Here is a 25,031-nt window from a genome sequence, read left to right as displayed (position 1 = left end):
CCAACAAGAAAAGGAGGACACAGGAGGATTCACATTGATCTGACTAGTGTTAAGCCATTGGCTCATGTAGGATCCAGTCGTATAGGATGCATACGTTCGTGTCATTGTGCCAAGACGCGTGTAAACAGTCCATTAGCCATCCGTAGCGGTTTCACAAATAGATGGATGCAACTGCTGCTCTTACTAATGCCGCTGAAGCCATGACTTTTCTAAGCAAGAGATTGGTTTAAACTGGTCCCGGAGAAGTCTTCTCCGAGTAACAAACTACTACACAGGGTGGAGGGTTTTAGTCCGTAGGCGGCTAGGAGGAAACCTCCAGCATAGCCGAGTCGGGCATGCTGTCGAAGACCGGGTCGGCAGTATCCAATGAGGATTACCTTCACCTCTGAAAAAAAAAATACCACGGGGACAACGCCATCCCTGAAACGTTGGAGTTCGGTTTAATATGTAGTCATACGCGATGAAGTCCCGATTTAAAAGTAATTATACTAAGCAAGAGGCTATGTGTTGATATATTATGCATCTATCTAAGACATAACATAACACTATTTTAGTTTGCTTACCACGATAACAACGTCGTTACCGCTTTTTAATTATCCTTTGTTTTAACTAGTGCATAGTTCCTGAGTTCAACAATTTCATTATCTAAATATCATTCTTATAGGAGAACAAATAGTGTGCAGATTATAAATGACAGGAAGTGTAGTAGTAGTTAAAATTCAGTGGTTAAAATTCGTCGTATTAGTAACATCGCAAAAAGTGCAGTTTGAAGCGTGCGCGACGTCACGTATGCTAATCAATCGTAGTGTTATCGGCGCACATTGTACCTCACAGAGTGTAGTTATTCACCTTCTGTCTGTACTGTACAATAATGCCAAAAGGAAATTACACAGCGTTTAACATAATGTGCAGTATCCTGTCAAATTCTAGAGATAGCCTACCTAGCCATGTTTCTTGCCTATTTACATACCTACGATACCTATTTAATACGTTAAAACCAGGGACCGGAACCGCTTACCATAGCCGGGGTTTTTCATAGGCTTATTTTAGAAGTTGTTTTAAAAACCCCAACCATAATGGTAACCTTTTGTAAGGGTAACGGTTTGATAGGGTAAGCCTATCTGATACAGTTAACTTAATTAACCTCTAACCAAAATCAAACCCAGTCTTAAAGGTTACCCTATCATTTTAGTTATTAAACCGTTTAAGCAATTTTAATCTCTGCGTACATTGAAATTCAACTTATTATTGAATAACCATAGCGAGTACAAGCTCATACGTCCGTATCTAAACAAGTTTTAACGTAGCTTTATGTCAATTCAAACAATATTGGACTTTAAAACCTTACTATTAAAACATAACTGACCTGAACTATCATAGTGTGTTTTGGCATTGAATGCATTCGTAGCGCGCGCCGGGTTGTTCTATTGTTTATCTACCTTTATGTTTATACCTGTGCGAGTGTGCGTTTCCGAACAATTCTAGTTTTAGCTTTTTAAAATCAACCTTTTGTTTGGCCGTCGGACCATCTCAGCAAAGACGCTCATACTCGAGAGCAAATTTTAGTAAAGAACTAACTAAAAAAAATATTGTGAAAGAACGAAGCAAATAATTGTATCGATATCTTACAATTAGATAATTGAAAACATCTTCTCAATTGGGCTTTTTTAAAAATGTCAAAATAGCTATTTATGCAAACAAGTGCGGAAAGTAGGTGATTTCTGATGAGTGTCATATAAGCCGACACGAGTCGGAATTTCGGAAATCATCTTTGCGCACATGTTTCAAAGTTTTCAAACAATGCTTTACTATGCATTGTGCGAGTAAATAAAAAAACGTAATAAGACAAAATACTTTAGTAATTATTAAAATGAAAAGTTATGTTAGTACAATTTTCAAATTTGAAAGACATTGGTTTTATGGGACTTATAGTAAAGTTCAAACTAAAATAAAAAAATTGAAAATTAAAAAGCACTAGTGCGGAAAAGTACTATTTTCCACACGATTTTTATGGGACTGATAGTGAATTTCAAAATTAAAAAAAAATTAATGTAAAAAGCACTAGTGACTATTGTGGAAAAGTACCTACTACTTTCCGCACAATTTTGCTTCATAGAAAACGCACTTTTCGAGTACCTACATATATCGCAATAGTTATTTTTATGGGACTGATAGTGAAGTTCAAAATTAAAAAAATAAATAAAAAGTAAGAAGCACTATTGCGGAAAAGTCCTACTTACCGCACGATTTTTATGGGACTGATAGTGAACTCCAAAACAAAAAAAATGGAAATGTAAAAAGCACTAGTGCGGAAAAGTACTCTACTTTCCGCACCATTTTTCTTCATAGGAAACGCACTTTTCGAGCACATACATTCTAATAGCTATTTTTCTGGCACGGATAGTGATGTTCAAAATAAAAAAAAATGAAATGTAAAGTGCACCAGTGCGGAAAAATACTTCTTTCCGCACGATTTTGCTTCATAGAAAACGCACTTTTCAAGCACATACATTCTAAAAGCTATTTTATGGGACTAATAGTGAAGTTCAAAATTTAAAGAAAAATTAAAAGTAAAAAGCACAAGTGCGGAAAAGTACTTTCCGCTATTTTTATGGGACTGATAGAGAAGGAAAAATTAAAAAAAAAGTAAAAAGCAGTAGTACGGAAAAGTACTACTTTCCGCACGATTTTTCTGGGACAAACAGTGAAGTTCAAAATTAAAAAAAAAATTAAAGTAAAAAGCACTAGTGACTAGTGCGGAAAAGTAGGTACTACTATCCGCACAATTTTGCTTCAAAGAAAACGCACTTTTCGAGCACATACATTGTAATAGCAATTTTTATGGGACTGGTAGTGAAGTCCAAAATAAAATAAAAAAATAAAAGTAAAAAGTACCAGTGCCGAAAAGTACTCTACTTTCCGCACGATTTTACTTTATAGAAAACGCACTTTTGTAATAGCTGTTTTTATGGGACTGATAGTGAAGTTCAAAATTAAAAGTAAAAAGCACTAGTGCGGAAAAGTACTACTTTCCGCACGATTTTCCGGGGAAGGATAGTGAAGTTCAAAATTTAAAAAAAAAAAACCGGCCAAGAGCGTGTCGGGCCACGCTCAGTGTAGGGTTCCGTAGTTTTCCGTATTTTTTCTCAAAAACTACTGAACCTATCAAGTTCAAAACTATTTTCCTAGAAAGTCTTTATAAAGTTCTACTTATGTGATTTTTTTCATATTTTTTATTATCAAAAAACGATCTTAGTAAACCCTTATTTATTTTTAAATATCTATCCAACAATATATCACACGTTGGGAAAAAAAAACAGCCCCCACTTTACATGTAGGGGGGGGGGGGTACCCTAATAAAACATTTTTTTCCATTTTTTATTATAGCACTTTGTCGGCGTGATTGATATACATATTGGTACCAAATTTCAGCTTTCTAATGCTCGAGCGCACATACATTATAATAGCTATTTTTGTGGGAGTGACAGTGAAGTTCGAAATTAAAAAAATAAATTAAGTAAAAAGCACTAGTGCGGAAAAGTACTACTTTCCGCACGGTTTTTCGGGGACGAATAGTGAAGTTCAAAATTTAAAAAAAAAGAAAAGTAAAAAGCACTAGTGCGGAAAAGTACTACTTTCCGCACGATTTTTCGGGGACGGATAGTGAAGTTCAAAATTTAAAAAAAAATGAAATGTAAAAAGCACTCGTGCGGAAAAGTACTACTTTCCGCACGATTTTGTTTCATAGGAAACGCACTTCTCGAGCACACATACATTATAATAGCTATTTTTGTGGGACTGACAGTGAAGTTCGAAATTAAAAAATAAATAAAGTAAAAAGCACTAGTGCGGAAAAGTACTACTTTCCGCACGGTTTTTCGGGGACGATAAGTGAAATTCAAAATTTAAAAAAAAATGAAAATTAAAAGCTCTAGGGTGGAAAGTACTAGTTTCCGCATAATTTTGTTTCATAGAAAACGCACTTTCGGAGCACATACATTGTAATAGCTATTTTTATGGGACTGATAGCGAAGTTCATAATTAAAAAAAATTTAAGTAAAAAGCACTAGTGCGAAAAAGTACTACTTTCCGCACGATTTTTCTTGGACGTATAGTGAAGTTCAAAATTTAAATAAAATTGAAAAGTAAAAAGCGCTAGTGCGGAAAAGTACTACTTTCCGCACAATGTTGCTTCATAGAAATCGCACTTTCCGAGCACATACATTATAATAGCTATTTTTATGGGACTGACAGCGAAGTTCATAATTAAAAAAAAATTAAAAGTAAAAAACCCTAGCCACTTGACAGTCCTACGATAGCATACTTAGTATCCAAAAAAAATTCCGGTAGACAGTCCTACGATACCTTACTATCCAAAAGAAGGGATGGAGACACAGTTGATTAAAGTGACATCTAGCGAAATATTGCGGCATTATTTACTTATTCTCTTGATACAATAACGTAGCCTAACTACATAGTTTGCTACAAAAAGTATAGATGGCAGTGTACGCTCGTTACTTAGTGAATGAAAAAATAAATTCGCCAGTGCCTTGTCAAACTCCGCGTGTTTGTGTTTGATTTTGAATTTGTTTAATTTTTTTTGGATATCTTCATGAGAACTGTATGTGTTGGTTGTGGTATCATTATAAAGGTAAAATAGTATATTTCTCTAATACGTAATAAAAAAAGGGGGTCATCGCTCAAAATTTCCTGTAATTTAAGTAATAGTCAAATAAAAAATTTCTTCATTTTTTTTTCGATTACATAAGTTTAACCTTGATTTATAGTATACTAGCTTTTACCCGCGGCTTCGCCCGCGTAATAAAAGTATTCATTAAGATTTTCATTTGGATCCTTAGGTTTCTCTGGTATATTTATCTGCGATTATTTCGATTGCACATAATACTTTTGCTTGCAATGATTGTAGAAATATTACACATCGACCACAGCGTAGGTAATTCTATATACGCTGGGGAAACCTTTATAAACATCCCACATAGCCCGTATTTCGACACTATATGATCGGTGGGTAAAAAGTACTTTTTTCTATTAATTATCCCTTACAATTTTTTACATTTTGCTTATACTTATCGCAAACGTAATCTTCAAGCAAGCAAACAACGATCGTCTTAGAGCACTTTGATTGTAAGAGACCGCCGACCGATTATCCGTATCCCTCTAACGATACCCATATTATCCGTATCCGTATCCGTATCCCTATCTCTATCCCTATCGTTATCGCTATCGCTAACGCTATCGCTAACGCTATGGCTATCGCTATCCCTATCGCTATCCCTATCGCTATCCCTATCCCTTATCAAGATAACACTAAGTTCTCGCGCTTTGTACACATATTTAAAGTCACATACAGGTCGAAAGCGATTAATTAACATTATTTTTACCTTTTTTCCCAACGTTTCGGCCAGGTTGCACTGGCCGTGGTCGCGGAAGACTGACGTCCCAGCAAAATGTCACCGGAGATGTAAACAACACAAAACTACCCGATATTCATTTATATAAATGTTCGGGGTATACAAATAAATATAATCTACCCGCATGTAATTATTTACGACATCACATTAGAAACCTCAAAAATTACAGTACTTCTCCACTATTTAATGGATGTTATTATACATATAAACCTTCCTCTTGAATCACTCTATCTATTAAAAAAAAAACCGCATCAAAATCCGTTGCGTAGTTTCAAAGATTTAAGCATACAAAGGGACATAGGGACAGAGAAAGCGACTTTGTTTTATACTATGTAGTGATATCGCTATCCCTATCGCTATCCCTATCGCTATCCCTATCGCTATCCCTATCGCTATCCCTATCGCTATCCCTATCGCTATCCCTATCCCTTATCAAGATAACACTAAGTTCTCGCGCTTTGTACACATATTTAAAGTCACATACAGGTCGAATGCGATTAATTAACATTATTTTTACCTTTTTTCCCAACGTTTCGGCCAGGTTGCACTGGCCGTGGTCGCGGAAGACTGACGTCCCAGCAAAATGTCACCGGAGATGTAAACAACACAAAACTACCCGATATTAATTTATATAAATGTTCGGGGTAGACAAATAAATATAATCTACCCGCATGTAATTATTTACGACATCACATTAGAAACCTCAAAAATAACAGTACTTCTCCACTATTTAATGGATGTTATTATACATATAAACCTTCCTCTTGAATCACTCTATCTATTAAAAAAAACCGCATCAAAATCCGTTGCGTAGTTTCAAAGATTTAAGCATACAAAGGGACATAGGGACATAGGGACAGAAAAAGTGACTTTGTTTTATACTATGTAGTGATAATCATACATATTTTACTATCACTATAATTTTATTTCAAGTAGGTACTGTACGTTCATTTATACCGAAGTATTTTTTTTTAACTATACCTAGTGTAGTTTAGAAGATACAGACGTTTTTGTAAAAAGTTGTGAATGCGCAGCGCGCTGCGCGCGTCGCTTAAAAACCCGGACGGTTGACCGGAATATGGTCGCGCGGGCTGGACTGTCAAGTGGCTAGTGCGAAAATGTACTACTTTCCGAACGATTTTTCTGGGACGGATGGTGGCGTTCAAAATTTAAATAAAATTGGAATGTAAAAAAACACTAGTGCGGAAAAGTACTACTTTCCGCACGATTTTGTTTTATAGAAAACGCACTTTTCGAGCACATACATTGTTATAGCTATTTTTATGGGAGTGATAGTGAAGTTCAAAATTAAAAGTAAAAAGAACTAGTGTGGAAAAGTACTACTTTAAAAGTACCTACAACTTGCTGCACGATTTTGCTTCGTAAAAAACATACTTTTCGAGCACATGCATTGTAAACGCACTTTTTGAGCACATGCATTGTTATAGTTATTTTTATGAGACTGATAATGAAGTTCAAAATAAATAAAAATTAAAAGTAAAAAGTAGGTACAAAACCTTGCTAGCTGTAAAAACCTACTTAATTTTATTCCCTTATAATATACAATTTATACTATTGATATTTATTTCTAGCATGTCCCTGATGAGTACGAGTACTATATACTATATCAAACACAGAAACTAAATGACGTAAGTCAAATGGTAATAACTCCGTAAATTCGAGTGCATGCGTCTGAGACAAGCTCTATCTATAGCAAACCAGTTTAAATGTAGAAAAACAACAAGGGACGGATAAAGCTTACCATAACTCAATGAAAACAGGTTTGAAAAACCCTATCGCGATAGGGTTTCGAAGTTAACTTAGTTAGTAGTTATGGTAACCTCACTGTAACAGATTCAATAAGCTTACCTTTTTAAAAGGTTACCTTTAAAAAAGCTTGCCATTTTATTTGGTAAGCAAATTGATGGGGTAAGCAAATTGATGAAGTTAAGCCTAAAAAGGGGTTTTCCGGTCCCTGGTTAAAACAGTTTAGGTAGTGTAAGTAATTTATTCGTTGAGCGTTTTCGATGTACTATTACGCTGCTGCTGCTTGCTGAGGGTCGTGACCTCCTACTTAGGCCGTTTTCACATTATCCGATCCGATATCGGATGTCGGAAGGATTTCAATAGAAAAAATCCAAGATGGCGTCTGTAATGTATGGGATATCGGTCCGACATCCGATATCGGATCGGATAATGTGAAAACGCACTTAGATCACTTGACTCCGTAAGACAGATTTCCAGGTCTTTCGGTCCCTTGCGACTTCTAAGACATCATGAACCTTGACGGAAAGCGTTTGCTGATTTGTCGGACCATCGCGTTGTATTGCGGCCCTTTCCGCTCTTTCCTTCCACCGAACCGGCTTAAAACGTTATGTAATTAACCTAAAACTCAAGGAAAGTGTTCAAAAGAGGGTCCGGAAAACTATCTATAAGATCCATTGTAGGTATTTCATGTACTTGAATTCCCTTCTTTTTAACCCCCGACGCAAAAACGACGGGGTGTTATAAGTTGGACGTGTCTGTCTGTCTGTCTGTGTGTCTGTCGGTGTGTTGTTCTGTCTGTGGCATCGTAGCTCCCGAACGGATGAACCGATTTAGATTTAGTTTTTTTTTTGTTTGAAAGCTGAGTTAGTCAGGAGTGTTCTTAGCCATGTTTCATGAAAATCGGTCCACTATGTCAGGGGATTTTCTCAAAATATTAATTTTATGACTACTAGTTTACATTCATTTATATTCCCTTTCACCATTTCCTTCAGACATGGGAGCGAGCGGCGCGCGTCGCCGCACCCTGCAGCGTCAGAACCGCGACGCGCGTGGACCTCTTCAGACCTCCGCTAGCCTGCCGGAGACGCCGGTCTTCGCACGAGGCTGCGATGTGCCCCGCACACCGCCCAGGAACTCCACTGGCCCTCCCAGGAACAACACTATGACCTCCATACAGTCTATAGGTATAGCTAACATCACTCTTTTATTTACTTTATTGATCTTCAACAGATCTTGGTGCATCCCTTCGCCAGCCTGTCCGAGATTCCAGTCTTCGCATGCGGATGTGATGTACCCCTAAAGGAATTCCACTGGCCCTCCAAGGAACAACACTAATATGACCTCTGTTCAAGTGTTAAGTCTATAGTTCCCCACAGCTAACTTCACTCTTTTATTTTAACTTTATTGATCTTCATCGGATCTTGAGGCAGTTCCCCGCCAGTCTGCCCGAGACGCCAGTCTTCGCACAAGGCTGCGATGTGCCCCGCACCCCGCATAGAAACTCCGCTGGCCCTCCGAGAAACAACACTATGGCTCACAGTGTTTGATGAACCCCATTTTTGTTCCATCTCTTTTTTATTCTAAAAATCGTTTCTTTTCATCATTTTAAACACTAGACTAAAACTCCCACATCGATACTACATATAGTTTTTAATAAAAATAAATCTAAATTTGGCCGGATAAAGAGTCACCAGCATCATAAAAAAAATCAAAGCACTTAAACTGGACTACTTAATTAAAATTTCATTATATTTTATGCTTACACTCTCAATGAATAATATTCTGACCATTTTTGAACTAGGTAACATGGGTAGTTCACGAATTACGAGATAATACCAATTTTATCAATTTTCTGTTTTATTTTTTTCCTCAAGAATAACGCTGTATTAGATTAAGATATTTATATCGGTTATACCTTATACACACCTCTATTACATACATACATACAATCACGCCTGTATCCCATAAAGGGGTAGGCAGAGCACATGAAACTACTAAAGCTTCAGGGCCACTCTTGGCAAATAAGGGGTTAAAAGAAAACGAAAAAACGTTGCCAGAAAATCACAATCTAATTCTGCGTTATTCAGAAGTTATTAGCGATTCGAGCTATTCAGTCTAAGGCCCGGTTGCATCAAACCGTCTGTCACCGTTAAAGCAATCTTTAAATTGTATTGTAAGGGAAGGTCCATAGAGGTCTGCTGCGTGACGATGATGTGTCTGTCAAAAGTGGTTGATGCAACTGGCCCTAAATGTGCAGATAAACTCTTGCAATCTACTCGGTCTATATTAGGGACATACGGCTTACTTTACGCTTCTTCCATTAATAACATTAAAACCTGACCAGAGATATAATATAGGTAGGTATGACTACGCGCCATGTTGCGGAATTTTATTACCTACAACTATTTTGTTCATACTATACTGTCTACTGAACTGTCATCCCATACATTAGAATAACAGCGCCCTCCTGACAATAGGCATATATTTCTGTCAGGCTATACACATTTAGAAGTATAAGGTCAAGCTAACAGGCGCTACTATTCATGCCCCGTAATGCTCGTAGGTCTATATTGAGCCGTAGGTTCGCATTTCAGTTGACGTAAGAAGGTACCAAGACCATGCTTGGTTTTTGCTTTCATCTCGCTTTTCATTGCGGACATGTGCCGGAGTGGCGCTAATCATCCCAAGATGACAAAGACCTTCAATCTTTCTACCGATAGTTACAGATCTTTAACTGATATTAAAAGTAGGTACCTAAATCCATAAACCATAAAAGCTATACACGAAGAAAACCGATCTGGCCCCGTAGCCGAATGGCATTTCTCCGACGCCAAACGAAAGCGATACGCCGCTGGCTCTGTCGCGCCAATACGCAAGCGCGATAGAGATAGATATCTACTAGCGCTTCGTTTCGTGAGCGTTTCGTGAGCGATTGTGCCATTCGGCTAGCCACCCTGGTAGTGTCGAGTTTATTTTAAAAACGTTCGATCGAAAGATGTATCACATTGCTATGATAGAAGCAGCAGGCGTCTTTAATAAATATCTTTGCTAGTCTTCCACTCCAAGATCAATGTATCAGACTCAAACAGTCCAGATTAAATTGGATATGGATTTTTAATAAAAAGAATACATTTAACCGCTTGGGATGCTATTAGAAATAATTAATATACCTAAATAATTTACCTACTTACACTGAACAATATTGTGGAGGATAAAATGTTACTTCTTTCCGTATTCCTGTACTAACTGGAATTCATAAAATTGGGTTTCCTTAGCTTTTAGTAAACACCTGGGAATTTTCAAGAAAAAGTAACTAACCGTATGGCAGTAGGTAAACAGTTTTAGGTATATCGAATTACTTAACTACTTAATGTCAATTAGAAATATGTACATCTGCGTCTACACAATCTTCTATCTCATTATCAATTCGACCAATTCTAACTAGGGCAAAAACTCGTCATAGCCGTCAGTATACTTGCATAACATGATCTTATCTTGATCCCATGGGCATGCATACAGCTCGAATCTCAAACTAAACCCTATCTCCGCGAAACGTGTGTGTGTGTGTGTGTGTGAAACCGCGGTTCTGGGTTCGAATCCCGGTAAGGGCATTTATTTGTGTGATGAGCACAGATATATATATGTTCCTGAATCATGGATGTTTTCTATGTATATAAGTACCTATTATAAGTATTTAACTATTATTATTTATGTGTGTATTCCTATGTACATTTCTGAGGTTGTGCAATAAAGTGGATTTGTATTGTATTGTATTGTATTGTATTATATATATCGTTGTCTGAGTACCCACAAAAGCCTTCTTGAGCTTACCGTGGGGCTCAGTCAATCTGTGTAAAAATGTCCTATAATATTTATTTATTTATTTAAATTTTCACCCTTTTTGGCTAATGTAACTTATATAGTATAGCCCTTTATGGATGTGAAACGTGGACAATGACCCTAAGAGATAGGAAGAGAATGGAAGCGTTTGAAATGTGGTGCTGGAGACGAATGGAGGGAATTAGTTGGAGAGATAAGATTACGAATGAGGAGGTGTTACGAAGAGTAAATGAAAGACGAGCCATCCTGAAAACGATTGAAAATAGACGCGGAAAAATGATCGGACATTTGATGCGACACGACCACTTTTTTATTACTATTCTGGAGGGACGGATTGGACGTAAGAGAGGTCGAGGAAAGCCCAGACGCAGCTACATGGACCAAATAAAAGAAAAAGTAGGGGTCGTGTCGTATCAAAGTGTCAAAGAGCTGGCACAGGATAGAAAAAGCTGGAAAATACTCCACCGACAAGAGATTAACTCTTAAGTTTATGATGATGATGATGAACTTATATAACTCACAGCAACCTGACGTGGGTAGAATATAAGGGACGTAACACTAACATTTGTTTTTTAATTGTTCTACAGGGAGCAGTGTAACTCTGGGCGGTTACGGGCGCGGATCCATCGTGGGCCCCGCTGGCGTCAGCACCGGCGCTGACTTGCTGCGCCTCGGCGGACCTCCGCGCGGCTGGTACCCGCGGCAGCGACACAGGTCAGTATACTACACCGTGCAGTCAGCACTTTAGCGATACGGGGCCATCGTGGCTCCGCTGGCGTCAGTGCCACTACTGCCACTACACTAGGCCGCGAGCCCAAGGCAACATTTTGAATTATTTACCCCGATAACACATGTTACAAAAATATCTAACAGAAGAAAGTGGATCAGGTTATCTGTTTCCGACATCCGTTGGATCTGTGTTTAAAGCGACGCCATCCAGGTGGGTCACGACGACACGACTTCATTCGACATCTGACATTCTGATCTGACAATTGGCTAAACATAAAAGGCAAATATAATACATAATTTAACCTTCTTACTGACTCTGACCAATAACCAAATCAATTTTTAAAGCGTTTTCACATTATCCGATCCCATATCGGATATAGAAAAGATGTCAAAGGCAAAAATGAAAGCTGGCGCCTTTAATACATGGAGTATTTGGTCCTACAACCCATATCGAATGTGAAAACGCACTTACGGAAAATGTATTAAAGTAAAATGATATGGAAACCTACCCTAATGTTTGATCTAACTTCAAAAAATAGATTTCGCCCCGGCACTCTTGTAATCTACCTAATATTCATAACTACACAAGTTAACCCCAGTCTGCACCGGCAGGCCGGCCTCCATCGAGCACCTGGACCGGCTGACGGCGTCGGCGAAGGCCGAGCACGCGCCGTGGGACGGCTCCGGCGCGCGCAAGCCGCTCACGCTGCCCCCCAACCTGACGCCCAAGTTCTTCCATAAGTCACCCAGAGAGGCACTGCGTAGGGTCACCAGCTTATTAATACGAAAAGGTAAGGACGCTTAATACTGACGTTTAGTGTTTTTCTCTTTAGCACCCGAGTGGACTAACCTCGACGTGGACCGAATGGCAAAATTGGAACTAAGTTTAAGGCGGGTGGAGCGTATACGTCTCTTATAACTGGGCATTTTCGCGAGAACAATCACCAAAAATATTTTTTCTAAGGTAGGTAAATTTTACGTTTTTCCTACCACTTCCTAATCACGAGCCCTTTCGATCCAGGACAAAAAACAGGAGACAAAAAATGGTCCTAAAATTTTCTTTTATGTTGCATACTTTCCACTTCATAACCGCCGTTATTATGTATTTTGAAAAAAAAAAGGTTTTGAATCTTTTTTCGCGAAAATGCCATGTCCTGTTGACAAAACCTGTGGAGTGGATGAAGAAAATGTATGATAGTCATTTATTACTCACTGGCCAAGTGGCCATCTTTCTATAACTGGCCACATTATGCCAAAATGAATTCTGTTCATAGTGAAGTGGAAATTGTATTAATACTCGTATTAGCTGATAATAGATACTGTACAGTTCAATAAGCTAATATAGTAGGTAGCATGGTCTGTTCTGTATTGCTTGTCTTATTCCCATTGTTTTTTTGAACTAGATTTTTTGTTCATCAATTTCAATAACGTAGTCGGTTAGAAAATCGCACTTTGCAAATGCAACGTATGTCCACCGATCTGTGTCTATATTAAAATGGTCACTCCGCTCTTTCTCCGAGACCACGAGACGACGTACAGACGAGCTAGCTAGCCGCGTAGGAGGGAACTTTCAAATTTGTTTCACAAATATTTTTTGTAGACATCATGCAGTACTCATCGAAATTTCTAGGTATTGTAAAGCAGTTATTAGGTGTATTATTTCAAGGGAAAATGCTAAAAATATATCAGTCGATGAATATTGCGAATTCGTTATTTAAACATTTTAGGCGAAGTAAGATACAGGTGTAGTGCGAAAAGATTTTCATTCGTGTTTGCCGGAAACATTCGTACGTTTCATCGGTATCGCCAAATCCTTCTAAGAACTACAAGCAACTCAGTCGCATCGTCATCGCCTATCAATAAGAATTGTAGGCATGCTGAGGTTAAACGAACGTATGTCGAAATTGTCTGTTAGGTTAATAATAACCATCGAAATGTGTTCCGATGACTAATGACTTGACTGTTCTTAGCCGTTAGACCACATGCGTAGATATGTTTCAATGCATATTGTCCTTGTAGTTATTGTTATGGGACCGGAATTTTAAATTGTTTTCCTATTGCCTTATTAAGAATAAACGTTGGATATTGTTCGACCACAAAGTGGACAGATGATCTTTTTTTGTTAGCGCTTTCTGAAATTCCAGAAGTTATTAATAATGCGATGTTTGTACCTAATTATGAATTTTATCCTGACCGTATATATACCTAATTTGAATTTTCGTTTTCCTATAACTCTTAAGGAAGAAGCAATGTAGGTGCATACGCATAATATTGCATATGATATTGATAATTATGTGTATTGGACAAACAACATTTTAATTATAATATTGTTGAATGAAAATTTTAATTATAGTATGTCTGTTAAATTTGTGTTCTAACGTAAAATAATCTAGATCATTACTTAAAAATTAGCTAAATTAAGTGCTAGTTAAATAAGTCTGATAAAAAACTCTCATCAGGCTGAAAGCTTAGTCATAAAAACATTTTAATTAGTAAAGTAATTAACCGATAACGGTGCCGTGGTCTATGGCTCATAAATAAACATGTGACTGCAGCTTACTGGACAGAACATTTTAATCATTTGCTTTACCTACTTTACTACACGAATAGTATAAGCAATTAAGCACCGAAGAGTTATGTATGTGCATGGCCCTAAGATATAGAGGTATAGAAGTTATAGCATTCGCCACTAGCTAGAAAACTCATTTACTATGTACCTATGCCTAAAGGAAAGGTTACACCAACCTTTCAATAACAGGTAAATAGCTAAGGAAAAAAATATTTAAAAATATGACCTAAATCTGCCTCTTTTCTTACATGAATAGAAATACTCTGTCTTTGTCTTACTTAGGGCCGGTTGCATCAACCACATTTGACAGACACATCGTCGTCACACAGCAGACGTCTATGGAACTTCCCATACAATAAAATTTAACGGACGCTTTAACGTTGATAGACGGTTTGATGCAACCGGCCCTTACCCTAAAAGGTACTAGATTGATACCAAACTGACAGCGACTTTCATAACCTTCGCCTGTGCAAGAGTTAGGTAAATTTCATCCATACTAATATTATAAATGCGAAAGTGTGTGTGTCTGTTTGTTTGTCCGTCTTTCACGGCAAAACGGAGCAACGACTTTTTAAGTGGAGGTAGTTGAAGGGATTGGAAAGTGACATAGGCTACTTTTTGTCTCTTTGTAACGCGAGCGAAGCCGCGGGCTTAAGCTAGTAGTTTCATACAAGCCTGACAAATCGCTGCCAACTTAGCTTGATATAACACTAGTACCCAAAAGAAAGTCATGAGTAGGTACATATAGTTTTTCGATTCTTACTGGCTGACGATTTGTGTTTAGTTCAATAGTTCTTTATGTGTAATATTTTCATACACTATACATTTTACAATACATGGACTCTGAAAGGGAAAATTGTAACTTTACATTTATCACTTAAGTAGACTTATACCTACTAACTTGTACTAATATGTATTCTGTGCTACTAAATAATAAATCTTTTAAGTTTGTCCGATTTATACATAATAAGAAAACTCAGTACCTATGACCTATAGGTACATTACAAATATTAATTTCATCCCGTAAATTATTACAAACGAGAAAATAAACCCCCTGTATAGAAACAAATAACATTTTGGACACAACGGATATTTTCAACATAAAATAGTTCCTAAAGCGCATACTAGATGGCGCCACGTGTATCTAAACGGCGTATCTGAACGCCGCTGTTTAGTCACACCGTGATCAATGAAGTCATCAACAAAGTACGTTACCTCCATTTCCATACCTAGGTATAGCGACGCATGTATAGCGTAAAATTTACCTAGCTCTATGTGATAAAAACACGTGAAATGTTACGTGCATGCCTATTTATAGGTTTGTCGAAGCGGGCGAGATCAAAATATTAAGCCGTACTAATACTGTGCCTATAAGATATTTTAAGATTTCATGAATGCTTTTCTTATGTTTTTAGGGTTCCGTAGTCAACTAGGAACCCTTATAGTTTCGCCATGTCTGTCTGTCCGTCCGTCCGTCCGTCCGTCCGCGGATAATCTCAGTAACCGTTAGCACTAGAAAGCTGAAATTTGGTACCAATATGTATATCAATCACGCCGACAAAGTGCAAAAATAAAAAATGGGAAAATTTTTTTTATTAGGGTACCCCCCATACATGTAAAGTGGGGGCTGATTTTTTTTTTCATTCGAACCCCAACGTGTGATATATTGTTGGATAGGTATTTAAAAATGAATAAGGGTTTACTAAGATCGTTTTTTGATAATATTAATATTTTCTGAAATAATCGCTCCTAAAGGAAAAAAAAGTGCGTCCCCCCCCCCCCCTCTAACTTTTGAACCATATGTTCAAAAAATATGAAAAAAATCACAAAAGTAGAACTTTATAAAGACTTTCTAGGAAAATTGTTTTGAACTTGATAGGTTCAGTAGTTTTTGAGAAAAATAGGGAAAACTACGGAACCCTACACTGAGCGTGGCCCGACACGCTCTTGGCCGGTTTTTTTAATATTTCCGTTAGCATTAAACTTGTATTGTAATCGACCCATAGGTTAATACATTTGAGTCGACCAAATGCAAATCTAACAGGAAAACGTTCATGGTACATTATTTTCGGTTGATTTAGTTCCCTGTATTATTTTATTTGTTATCTTTACATATTGAATAGTATTTAATGAATACGAATTGTAACAACAATCATTTCCAGTGATTTAAAACACTTCTATTTAACTACACATCCATCGTGCCTCTTACATCTGATATTATTCCGATTGAAATAGATCGACTCATCCAAACCGTACAACAATAACCCGCTAACAATCGCGAGGGCCTAAAAAGTTCAACAGGACAATAGCGAATAGCATACAATAGCGATTCTGTTACCTGCGACATCAATTATTATGTGCATAATCGTATGGCATGGCGGTGCAGTGAATCACAGCCGTTGCCTAAAGAACCTGTATTCTATTACATGACAAGCGCTCGATTGAGCAGAACCAGTGTAAACTGTTATCAAGAGATATGTTCAACTGTATGCGCCCTCAGATATCTTACTTAGCCAGAAAGACAGTGACTAACACTCGGCAAAGCAATGGGAATAAAAGTTCAGCCGTGACTCACATAAGGGTGGATGGGGGCATGCTAATCCTCACTAACTCCAATGATTAATAAATAACAGATACCTAGCCATAACAACGATTTATCTCTCAATTCCAACGCGACCTTTGTTCGTCATTCGTCTAACCGTCCGGATTCGCGATAAGCTCTGATTGAACGCAAATATTGGAACGTTAGAAAGTATCTATCTGGAGTCCCAGTAAATAACGAGCCGGTAGAACCGGTCGCTACCAAAGACGGCAACCGGTCAGGCCACGGGGCCAAGAGCGAGTCGCCATCGCCACCCGTCAGTGCTACGCCCTACATACGTGACTATTACTTTGTATCGTATCGTGTTTATGCACTGGACATACTTAAAACTCGTCATTTACACCATTTATTCAGTGAAGAAATCCTGTTGCTATTGGCAGTAAGCAGTAACTAATTGAAACACATTAAAAAAAAGAATTGACAACATTTTTCGTCGCTTCAAATTGAACTCTCATATTTTCGGCTGCAACGAAAATTCTTCGGAACGTTGCCAGTGAAAGATCTATTTTTTGAAAGATCTATTTTTAGAAAGTGTTTTTCCTAAGGATTTCGAAATTGTGACTCTTCGCTGGTTATTTTCAATTGGCTACTAGTTCTTTACGATGGTGATTCGACTTTTATACCTTCGGCAATTGGTTACGCTCGCCTACGCTCAATCGATTCTGATATTCAAGACATTGCGGACGAGTTGCAATACAGTATGGCTATCGAAAAGCTGATGATAATGTAATCTGCTATCATCATATCGGCTTAGATAACAAGTTGTAATCGAAAACTTTATCTTAATGATTGTTATCTTGACTGGTTACATTACATTTCTTGTCGAATAAGGGAGCGGTGTGCATATTTTGGGTTTCGAAATTTTAACGACCTTTAGTACAATCTATTCTAAGTTAATTACGCAACAAGAAGCATAGCGTATTCTGTGCCCTTCACCTATTTACTAGCCCAAGAATACACCACAATTTTCTACATTAGCTATTCTTTTACTAATACTTACGAGTATTGCAAACAAGGGCTGGTCGATATTGTGTGCATATTTAAGTTACGGTTACACTTATATGTCACACCAATATGCAGCGAAATCCCATGCTGACATTGCTGACTCAGCGAGATATCGGCAGACAACTTTACTCCAACTGTAGACTTGTTGAGTGCTTCAGAAGACCAGTATAAGTGTGAACCCCCATTACATATCATCACTACTAATCTCTAGGTCAGTACACTAGAGACTACTCAACAGACGCGAAATAATCTTTTGGGAATTTGATATAGGTAGCTGCTTGGAGACTGTCATTTTTATATTGTCCCTTGTAGCATTGTCATTCGCCTCTGTTCATTGTAATCGAGCCCACGGCTTGCATGCAAATGACGATACATCCGTCTTCGCCCGAATCTATGTTCCAAGTTCCAACCTACATCCGGTATGGATGACATCAGACACTCGCGTATTTCCAACACTAGCATTTTTATTACTTTTACTTATTTATCTGCAAAATACATTTTTTTTTCGTGTTAGTACATTCCTCCAACAAACTACCTATAATGGTATGTACATTCTTAAACAGGAAAAACTGTTTGCGGTCAAGTTCATATGGATATGGACGTCATAATCTAATGAACAATTATAATTATATAGGTACGTAAATAGTAGGTGCCTATAATCTACGTATATGGTTTTTAAAATTTATATACCTACTTGATAAAATTGAGTTTTATCACGCAAACGTACACTCGAATGCGTATTAGTCTTTTTCTGTTCAATGTAATTTGTGTCATATTACGATGAGGTTTAAAATCGTTTTGAGCCGGGTTTATATTCTTCGAGACGAATGTCCTTAAAAAACATAAGATTCCTTTTATAGTATGAATGCGTCGACATAACCATCCGCGGTGTACCATATGGCAGTACAGAGTACACTTGTGTAAAACAGTTTTATTTCAACGCAAACAAGCTCACATCACAACTCAGTACCTACCTATTTGTACATTATATTTATAAATGCTTTAGTAATTCTGTTTCTCTATCAACTCATTCTATTTTTTCTGTAATTATATATTTAAACGTTTAACATACGCTACAAGTTGAATTAATTTTAATTTTGTCTGGAAACATATTTTTCCCCTCACTAGCTCAGAAACACGTGTTTTGTCCTTTAATACCAGCGGGTAAAAACGCATTTTATCCACTAGTGGGTAAAGTAATTTGACCTTGAATAAAGTCAAATTAACTGCTTAAAAATTGATAAAAGTAGGTGAATCTAGTAATAAAGATAATTTACCACCTGTGGAACTACTGGAAGCAGTGATAAACGCATTTTTTGCGTTGTAGTTTCCTCGCTATAGTGAGGGGTGCAAATGTATTTTACTTTCGTTTTTCAATTCCACACTCGGCGTTAAAATAAAACTTTGCCCCCTTGTATAACAAATAACTATTTCCACGCGAAGTGCAGGATACACGTATTTTATTTTTATATATATTGATGTGGTATACTTATATACCAGTACAACTATCTACCTGTAACGTGACTTTGGTGGCGTGACTTCAAACAGACGTATTGAACACCTGCTGCGTTATCTTGATCTCCGTTGGTCCTTCGTGCCTTTTGAGTTTTATTTCATGTCTTTTTGTGATACATTTGGAGCCCATAGGTGTCGTTCCGCTTTCATTACATTAATGTATTAGCGATCCCGTAAGATTCCTTAGTGACACATGATTTACTTACGGTGACACCAATATTTGATAAGATATCTAACTAGTCTAACTACCAATTAATTCATGCGAGCTGATAGATAAGATACATATAATATCTATGAATAATTCTGTAGGCCCACAGAATTGAAGTACGTACATAGTTGTTTTGCTATTGTTTATTTGTAATCAATAAGATAAAATTTATTTAATAAGAACAGGGGGGTTACCATGACGTGCTAAAGCCGTCCAGTTTAGGTTGAGACTTGAGAGAGAGGGACGGAGCTATGTAACTGCTATAGCTGTGTCCCTTTCTCTCAACCTAAACTGAACGTCTTTAGTACGTCATGGTAACCCCCCAGGACTCTAAACCGGTACCTATTAAGAAAGTCCTCGAAATAGTCCAAAATGGTGAATTACATAAGTTTAACGCTCTTGAGGTAGGACGTAGGACTGACTCTTGTATCAAAATAATAACTTCAGTTAATCGGAATGTCCTATAAAAATTAAATAACAGACCAAAAAACAACTAACCTAACCACAAAATTAAAATTTTGAAAAATCCCCCGACCGCGACCTAGTGGACCGATTTTCATGAAACATGGCTAAGAACACTCCCGACTTACACAGCTTTCAAATGAAAAAAACTAAATCAAAATCGGTTCATCCGTTCGGGAGCTACGATGCCACAGACAGACACACACACAGAAAGACAAACAGACAGACAGACAGACAGACACGTCAAACTTATAACACCCCGTCGTTTTTGCGTCGGGGGTTAAAAAAAGAAACAATAACACTGGTGGTTTTCTATGAAGATAATAACGGTTTCAAGACCTGAATTTAGAACTTCCACATCGATGTTGCACGCGACGATACTGTGGCTAGCCGTGGTATCCATTGGTACCACACGCGTGAGTACGGCCTCGTAGTAATCCAATATGGTCCGCTGCACTCCGGTCTGATTGGCTCTTTGGCTAGCTCGTTACCTACTAGAGTATCATGTTCTTGTGAGAAAACAGGTCCCAATGTCACTAAACTCATAGGTATAAACCTGCCTCAACGCACCTTACTTATAATTTAGATCATTTGTTCGCTGTATTTATGGGATATAAACTCCAAATGAAACTTGTTTGTTGGGCAAGGCAGAATTATTTACCTACTTGATCACGTCAGATCCATTTAATTAATGATTAACGATAGTTCATTAAATCCGTTGCTTGTAAATAATCGATTTGTTTTGTATTATCGCCACAATTATCACGAGGTTAGTTTGTTAACACGCCAGTATTAAAGGTTGATTGATAGGTAGGTAGGTATGTGTTATTGTTTGTATTCATTTATAAAGCTATTAGCATTGTACGACGTGTTTAATTATCCCAACGGACCGAAAAACAGGAAAATATAACGTTACCCGTGTCCCATATACCTAATGAGATAGGTGTTCTTAGAAATAAGTATGTATTCTATTTATCATGTACGGACAGCAACTGCGAAAACAAAACATTAAATCTAATGGTCTAATCAGGGTAATTGGTCTAATCAACATAGACCTGCTTTAAAATTTTATGAACTATATGTACCTAATGTTCTATAACATGCCTCCTTAGTACACATTATGATCAAAGAAACATAACACATGGTACATGCCTTTTTTTACACGCCATACCATAACCATACGCTTACAAAAAGTAACACTTGCAGAATTGCGTCATCTCTAATTATAGCTGCGCAACATTTGTTTAAAAAAAATATATTTTACGACCATTTATTACCGTTCTTAACAATAACTTTATGATGTATTTGGATCCCGCCTGTCTGTGTTTTGTTCAATGAACTGTGAGCTGCAATGAATTTTCTTGAATGCAACGAATTGCTTTGATTTTCCTGTTTATTTTAAAGTTATTAAATTAAAACAAGTAATGTAAAGGAAGTTAAAGCTTTGCCGTTATGATTTTAATCCTCAATCCTCGTGCTTATATTGTCGTAATAACCGTTTACTTTAAGAGAGGCGCGATTTATTAAACAGCATTACTTGCAATTTATAAAATCATCAATATAATAATCTGTCATCATAAAAATTGGCACTAAAATTACCGTATCTGATGAGTGCCAACCAAACAAGGCTGAACCTCCAGTGATGGCCGTTAACGGACAAAATATATAAGTAAGTTTAAATAGGTGTGATGAGTAGTGAGGCTCATATGTTTATGTACCTATGGCGCGACGGTTGGTATCGGGATTTGAGGCCGGGCGAGTCAACGCCACTGCCAAGGTCGGCGCGTCCGCCTCCACGTCAACCTCAAACAATTCGCAAGATTCGGTTCGATGCAATCGGTTTAACCTGTACGACAACTCGACAACTATTGCTTCGATAACAAGCAACATGGCTGCCGAGATAGGGACCTGATTGCTTTATACCTAAGCAGATAACGACATGAAATTGAGATAGCTACATTTTTAGTTACGAAAATAAAATGTACGTCGATGCGTCATCTCAAATTGTAAAGCGAGCTTCGTAAAGCTGCATATTCTTATGATAGACCCGTGAGTAAAGTACAGTAGCGAAAAAACAATCTACCATACTGCTTATATATCGAAAACGATAAGTCGAAAATTCTTAAAATTAGACTTTTATATTAAGGAAACGACTATTGGATCATCATTACAAATATGTTTTTGAATAGGTACCTACTTACAGTCTTAGGACCCATTGAATGTGGCCCGTGGGCAGCCACGAGAGCCTGATGCGGATTAGAGACTTTATACACACCCATCGTGTATGCTACTAATATTGAACTTCTTATTATAAAAACCGGCCAAGAGCGTGTCGGGCCACGCTCAGTGTAGGGTTCCGTAGTTTTCCGTATTTTTCTCAAAAACTACTGAACCTATCAAGTTCAAAACAATTTTCCTAGAAAGTCTTTATAAAGTTCTACTTTTGTGATTTTTTTCATATTTTTTAACCATATGGTTCAAAAGTTAGAGGGGGGGGGGGGACGCACTTTTTTTCCTTTAGGAGCGATTATTTCCGGAAATATTAATATTATCAAAAAAACGATCTTAGTAAACCCTTATTTATTTTTAAATACCTATCCAACAATATATCACACGTTGGGGTTGGAATGAAAAAATATATCAGCCCCCACTTTACATGTAGGGGGGGTACCCTAATAAAACATTTTTTTCCATTTTTATTTTTGCACTTTGTCGGCGTGATTGATATACATATTGGTACCAAATTTCAGCTTTCTAGTGCTAACGGTTACTGAGATTATCCGCGGACGGACGGACGGACGGACAGACAGACATGGCGAAACTATAAGGGTTCCTAGTTGACTACGGAACCCTAAAAACACAAAATATCGAATCCTACTAATAATATAAGTAGATGGATGGATTTATCAATCTCAGAATTCGTGGGTATGAAAATTACACCACATTATTATTTTACTATTTGAGGCCCACATGGCTACCCTGCATAACCCGGGCATACGAATTGTTTAAAAATGAACCTTAAGTTGCTCAAATAGTTTTTCAAATGCACCTATATTGTAAATTTCATCGACATCGCATAGCCATTTTTTTAAATTAATGAAATAAAAATAATGTAAAATACCCTATAATGGATGGTGATGCCATTATGGGCAAAAGAACACAATTCCTTTAAAATATTCTTAAATTAGTTTATTTTCTAAAAACTGACAGCAATGCACCATAAACTAGTCATAGAGCTGCTTAATTTTCAAGTTTCATTTAATTCGGTTATTTCCGAAGGATTTGGCGGTAAGATAAAAATCATCAGTTTACTGAAAAAAATATCAGGATGAATTCTTAGTAATGTTGCTAAGAGAGTTGAGTTCATGTATAAAATAATAAAAATATAATACTCGGTGTAAACTTGAATGAGTTTTACTTACTGCATTAAGCATGAGATAAGGTACGAGTATAAAACATACTAGTTTTTTGCTCCAAAGATATAAAGAAATAGTGTTATTTTGCGAGTGTCCATAACTGGAACCGGAAAACTGCGTACTTCCTATGATGGACAAGGAACAATTTACGAAACCAAAATTTACAAGAAACAATCCTATGTTAAAATAACCCAAACTAATTTTATTTGGGGTATATAAAATTGACTCATTGAGTATCAGTTGGCTGTCCATATTTCACTGTCCATAATGGGGGATCTATTACTGGAGACCTGCCGTCCATGATTGGAGAAAAAACACCTCGTTTTAATTTGTTAACTATGAAGAAACCAATACGCTCTGCAATACGCTTGAAATGTAAAAGAAGGATAAGACTTTCAAGTTTTAACACGCTTAGCGGTAGAATTTTTACACGTATCAGTGAAATATCAAAAATAGGCAAAATTTTTAGCTTAAACTGTCCATGATTGGGTCCGTTACCTGTGTCCTTATCTGTGCAAATGTGTCCGAAAAATATGATACATTTTCCGCTGCTGTAAGTATCCCTGATGGAAAGAAGTGAAGCAGGCATTGGGCAGAAAAGAAACTGCGAATGGACCGGCTTGTCGGGCCGGGCGGCATCGGCAGGCCCCGCCGCGCGCCGGGTGAACGCTCGCTCGGAGCTCGGAACCGGTCGGACGGCACCGCGGCAAAAAGGATCCTCCCGGGAACATGCCTATCTCATCTCTACGCTATTCCCGCTCTATCGGCGACCAGTTATTTCCGGCTCTACTTTAGATGTCATTTAAAGCCCAACTCGGTTGTACTGACGATGTAGGTACTCAAACAGGAAGACAGGAAATCACTGATAAATTATTGTATTGGGCTTGACTACTTATAATGTGGGAGGAAAAAAGTTTATTTTCCGATAACTGACGATCCATCGTGCATTTAAAGCGTGACGAATTCGTTTTTATATGAAATGATTAAATATTTTTGTTACTTATCACTTCTGTGAAACATTACGGTGATACGGTGTGTCGTGTGTCCTTTTACGAACAGTACAACTTACTTTGACCTACGTTTTAGAAGTGGATTAGCTACATCCTAATGAAAATTTGCACACGTTATCGTAAAGAGCTGAAATACCTATTGAAATGAGAAAAGTAGGCGAAAAGTAAATAGACCTATACTTACGTTAATCTCCTTGACCAAAAGTCGTAAATAAAAAACCTAGAGTTTTCATGGCTATTTACTACGTTTGTTTGAGTTGAGTTGAGCATTTAAAGATCTTACTCTATTATAAGTGAGTAATTACCTACACAATATGTACCATACAATACTGAGATTTCATTTATCACTGTGATCATAGTGAATATTGATAAATGATACAATTTTGCAAGGAGGCTACATCCATGTACATAAGGACCTCCATCCATGTACATGAATCCCCCATATAACACAACATAAACTACTACTTACCTACACA

The 25,031-nt window shown here is 37.4% G+C and overlaps 1 protein-coding gene across 2 annotated transcripts in view; it reads left to right on the top strand.

Moving 5' to 3' along the window:
* LOC125227181 overlaps nucleotides 1-25,031 on the top strand; it is a 210,042-nt gene that overhangs the window by 156,716 nt on the left and 28,295 nt on the right. For both annotated transcript variants that reach the window (XM_048131418.1, XM_048131417.1), the window contains 3 exons: nucleotides 8,192-8,383; nucleotides 11,627-11,753; nucleotides 12,381-12,559. In XM_048131418.1, coding sequence (XP_047987375.1) covers nucleotides 8,192-8,383; nucleotides 11,627-11,753; nucleotides 12,381-12,559 — 498 coding nt within the window. The remainder of the gene's footprint in view (nucleotides 1-8,191; nucleotides 8,384-11,626; nucleotides 11,754-12,380; nucleotides 12,560-25,031) is intronic.

This window comes from Leguminivora glycinivorella, chromosome 6, assembly GCF_023078275.1.
Source record: "Leguminivora glycinivorella isolate SPB_JAAS2020 chromosome 6, LegGlyc_1.1, whole genome shotgun sequence".
NCBI classification, from domain to species: Eukaryota; Metazoa; Arthropoda; class Insecta; order Lepidoptera; family Tortricidae; genus Leguminivora; species Leguminivora glycinivorella.
This window is presented reverse-complemented; position numbering and strand designations above follow the sequence as displayed.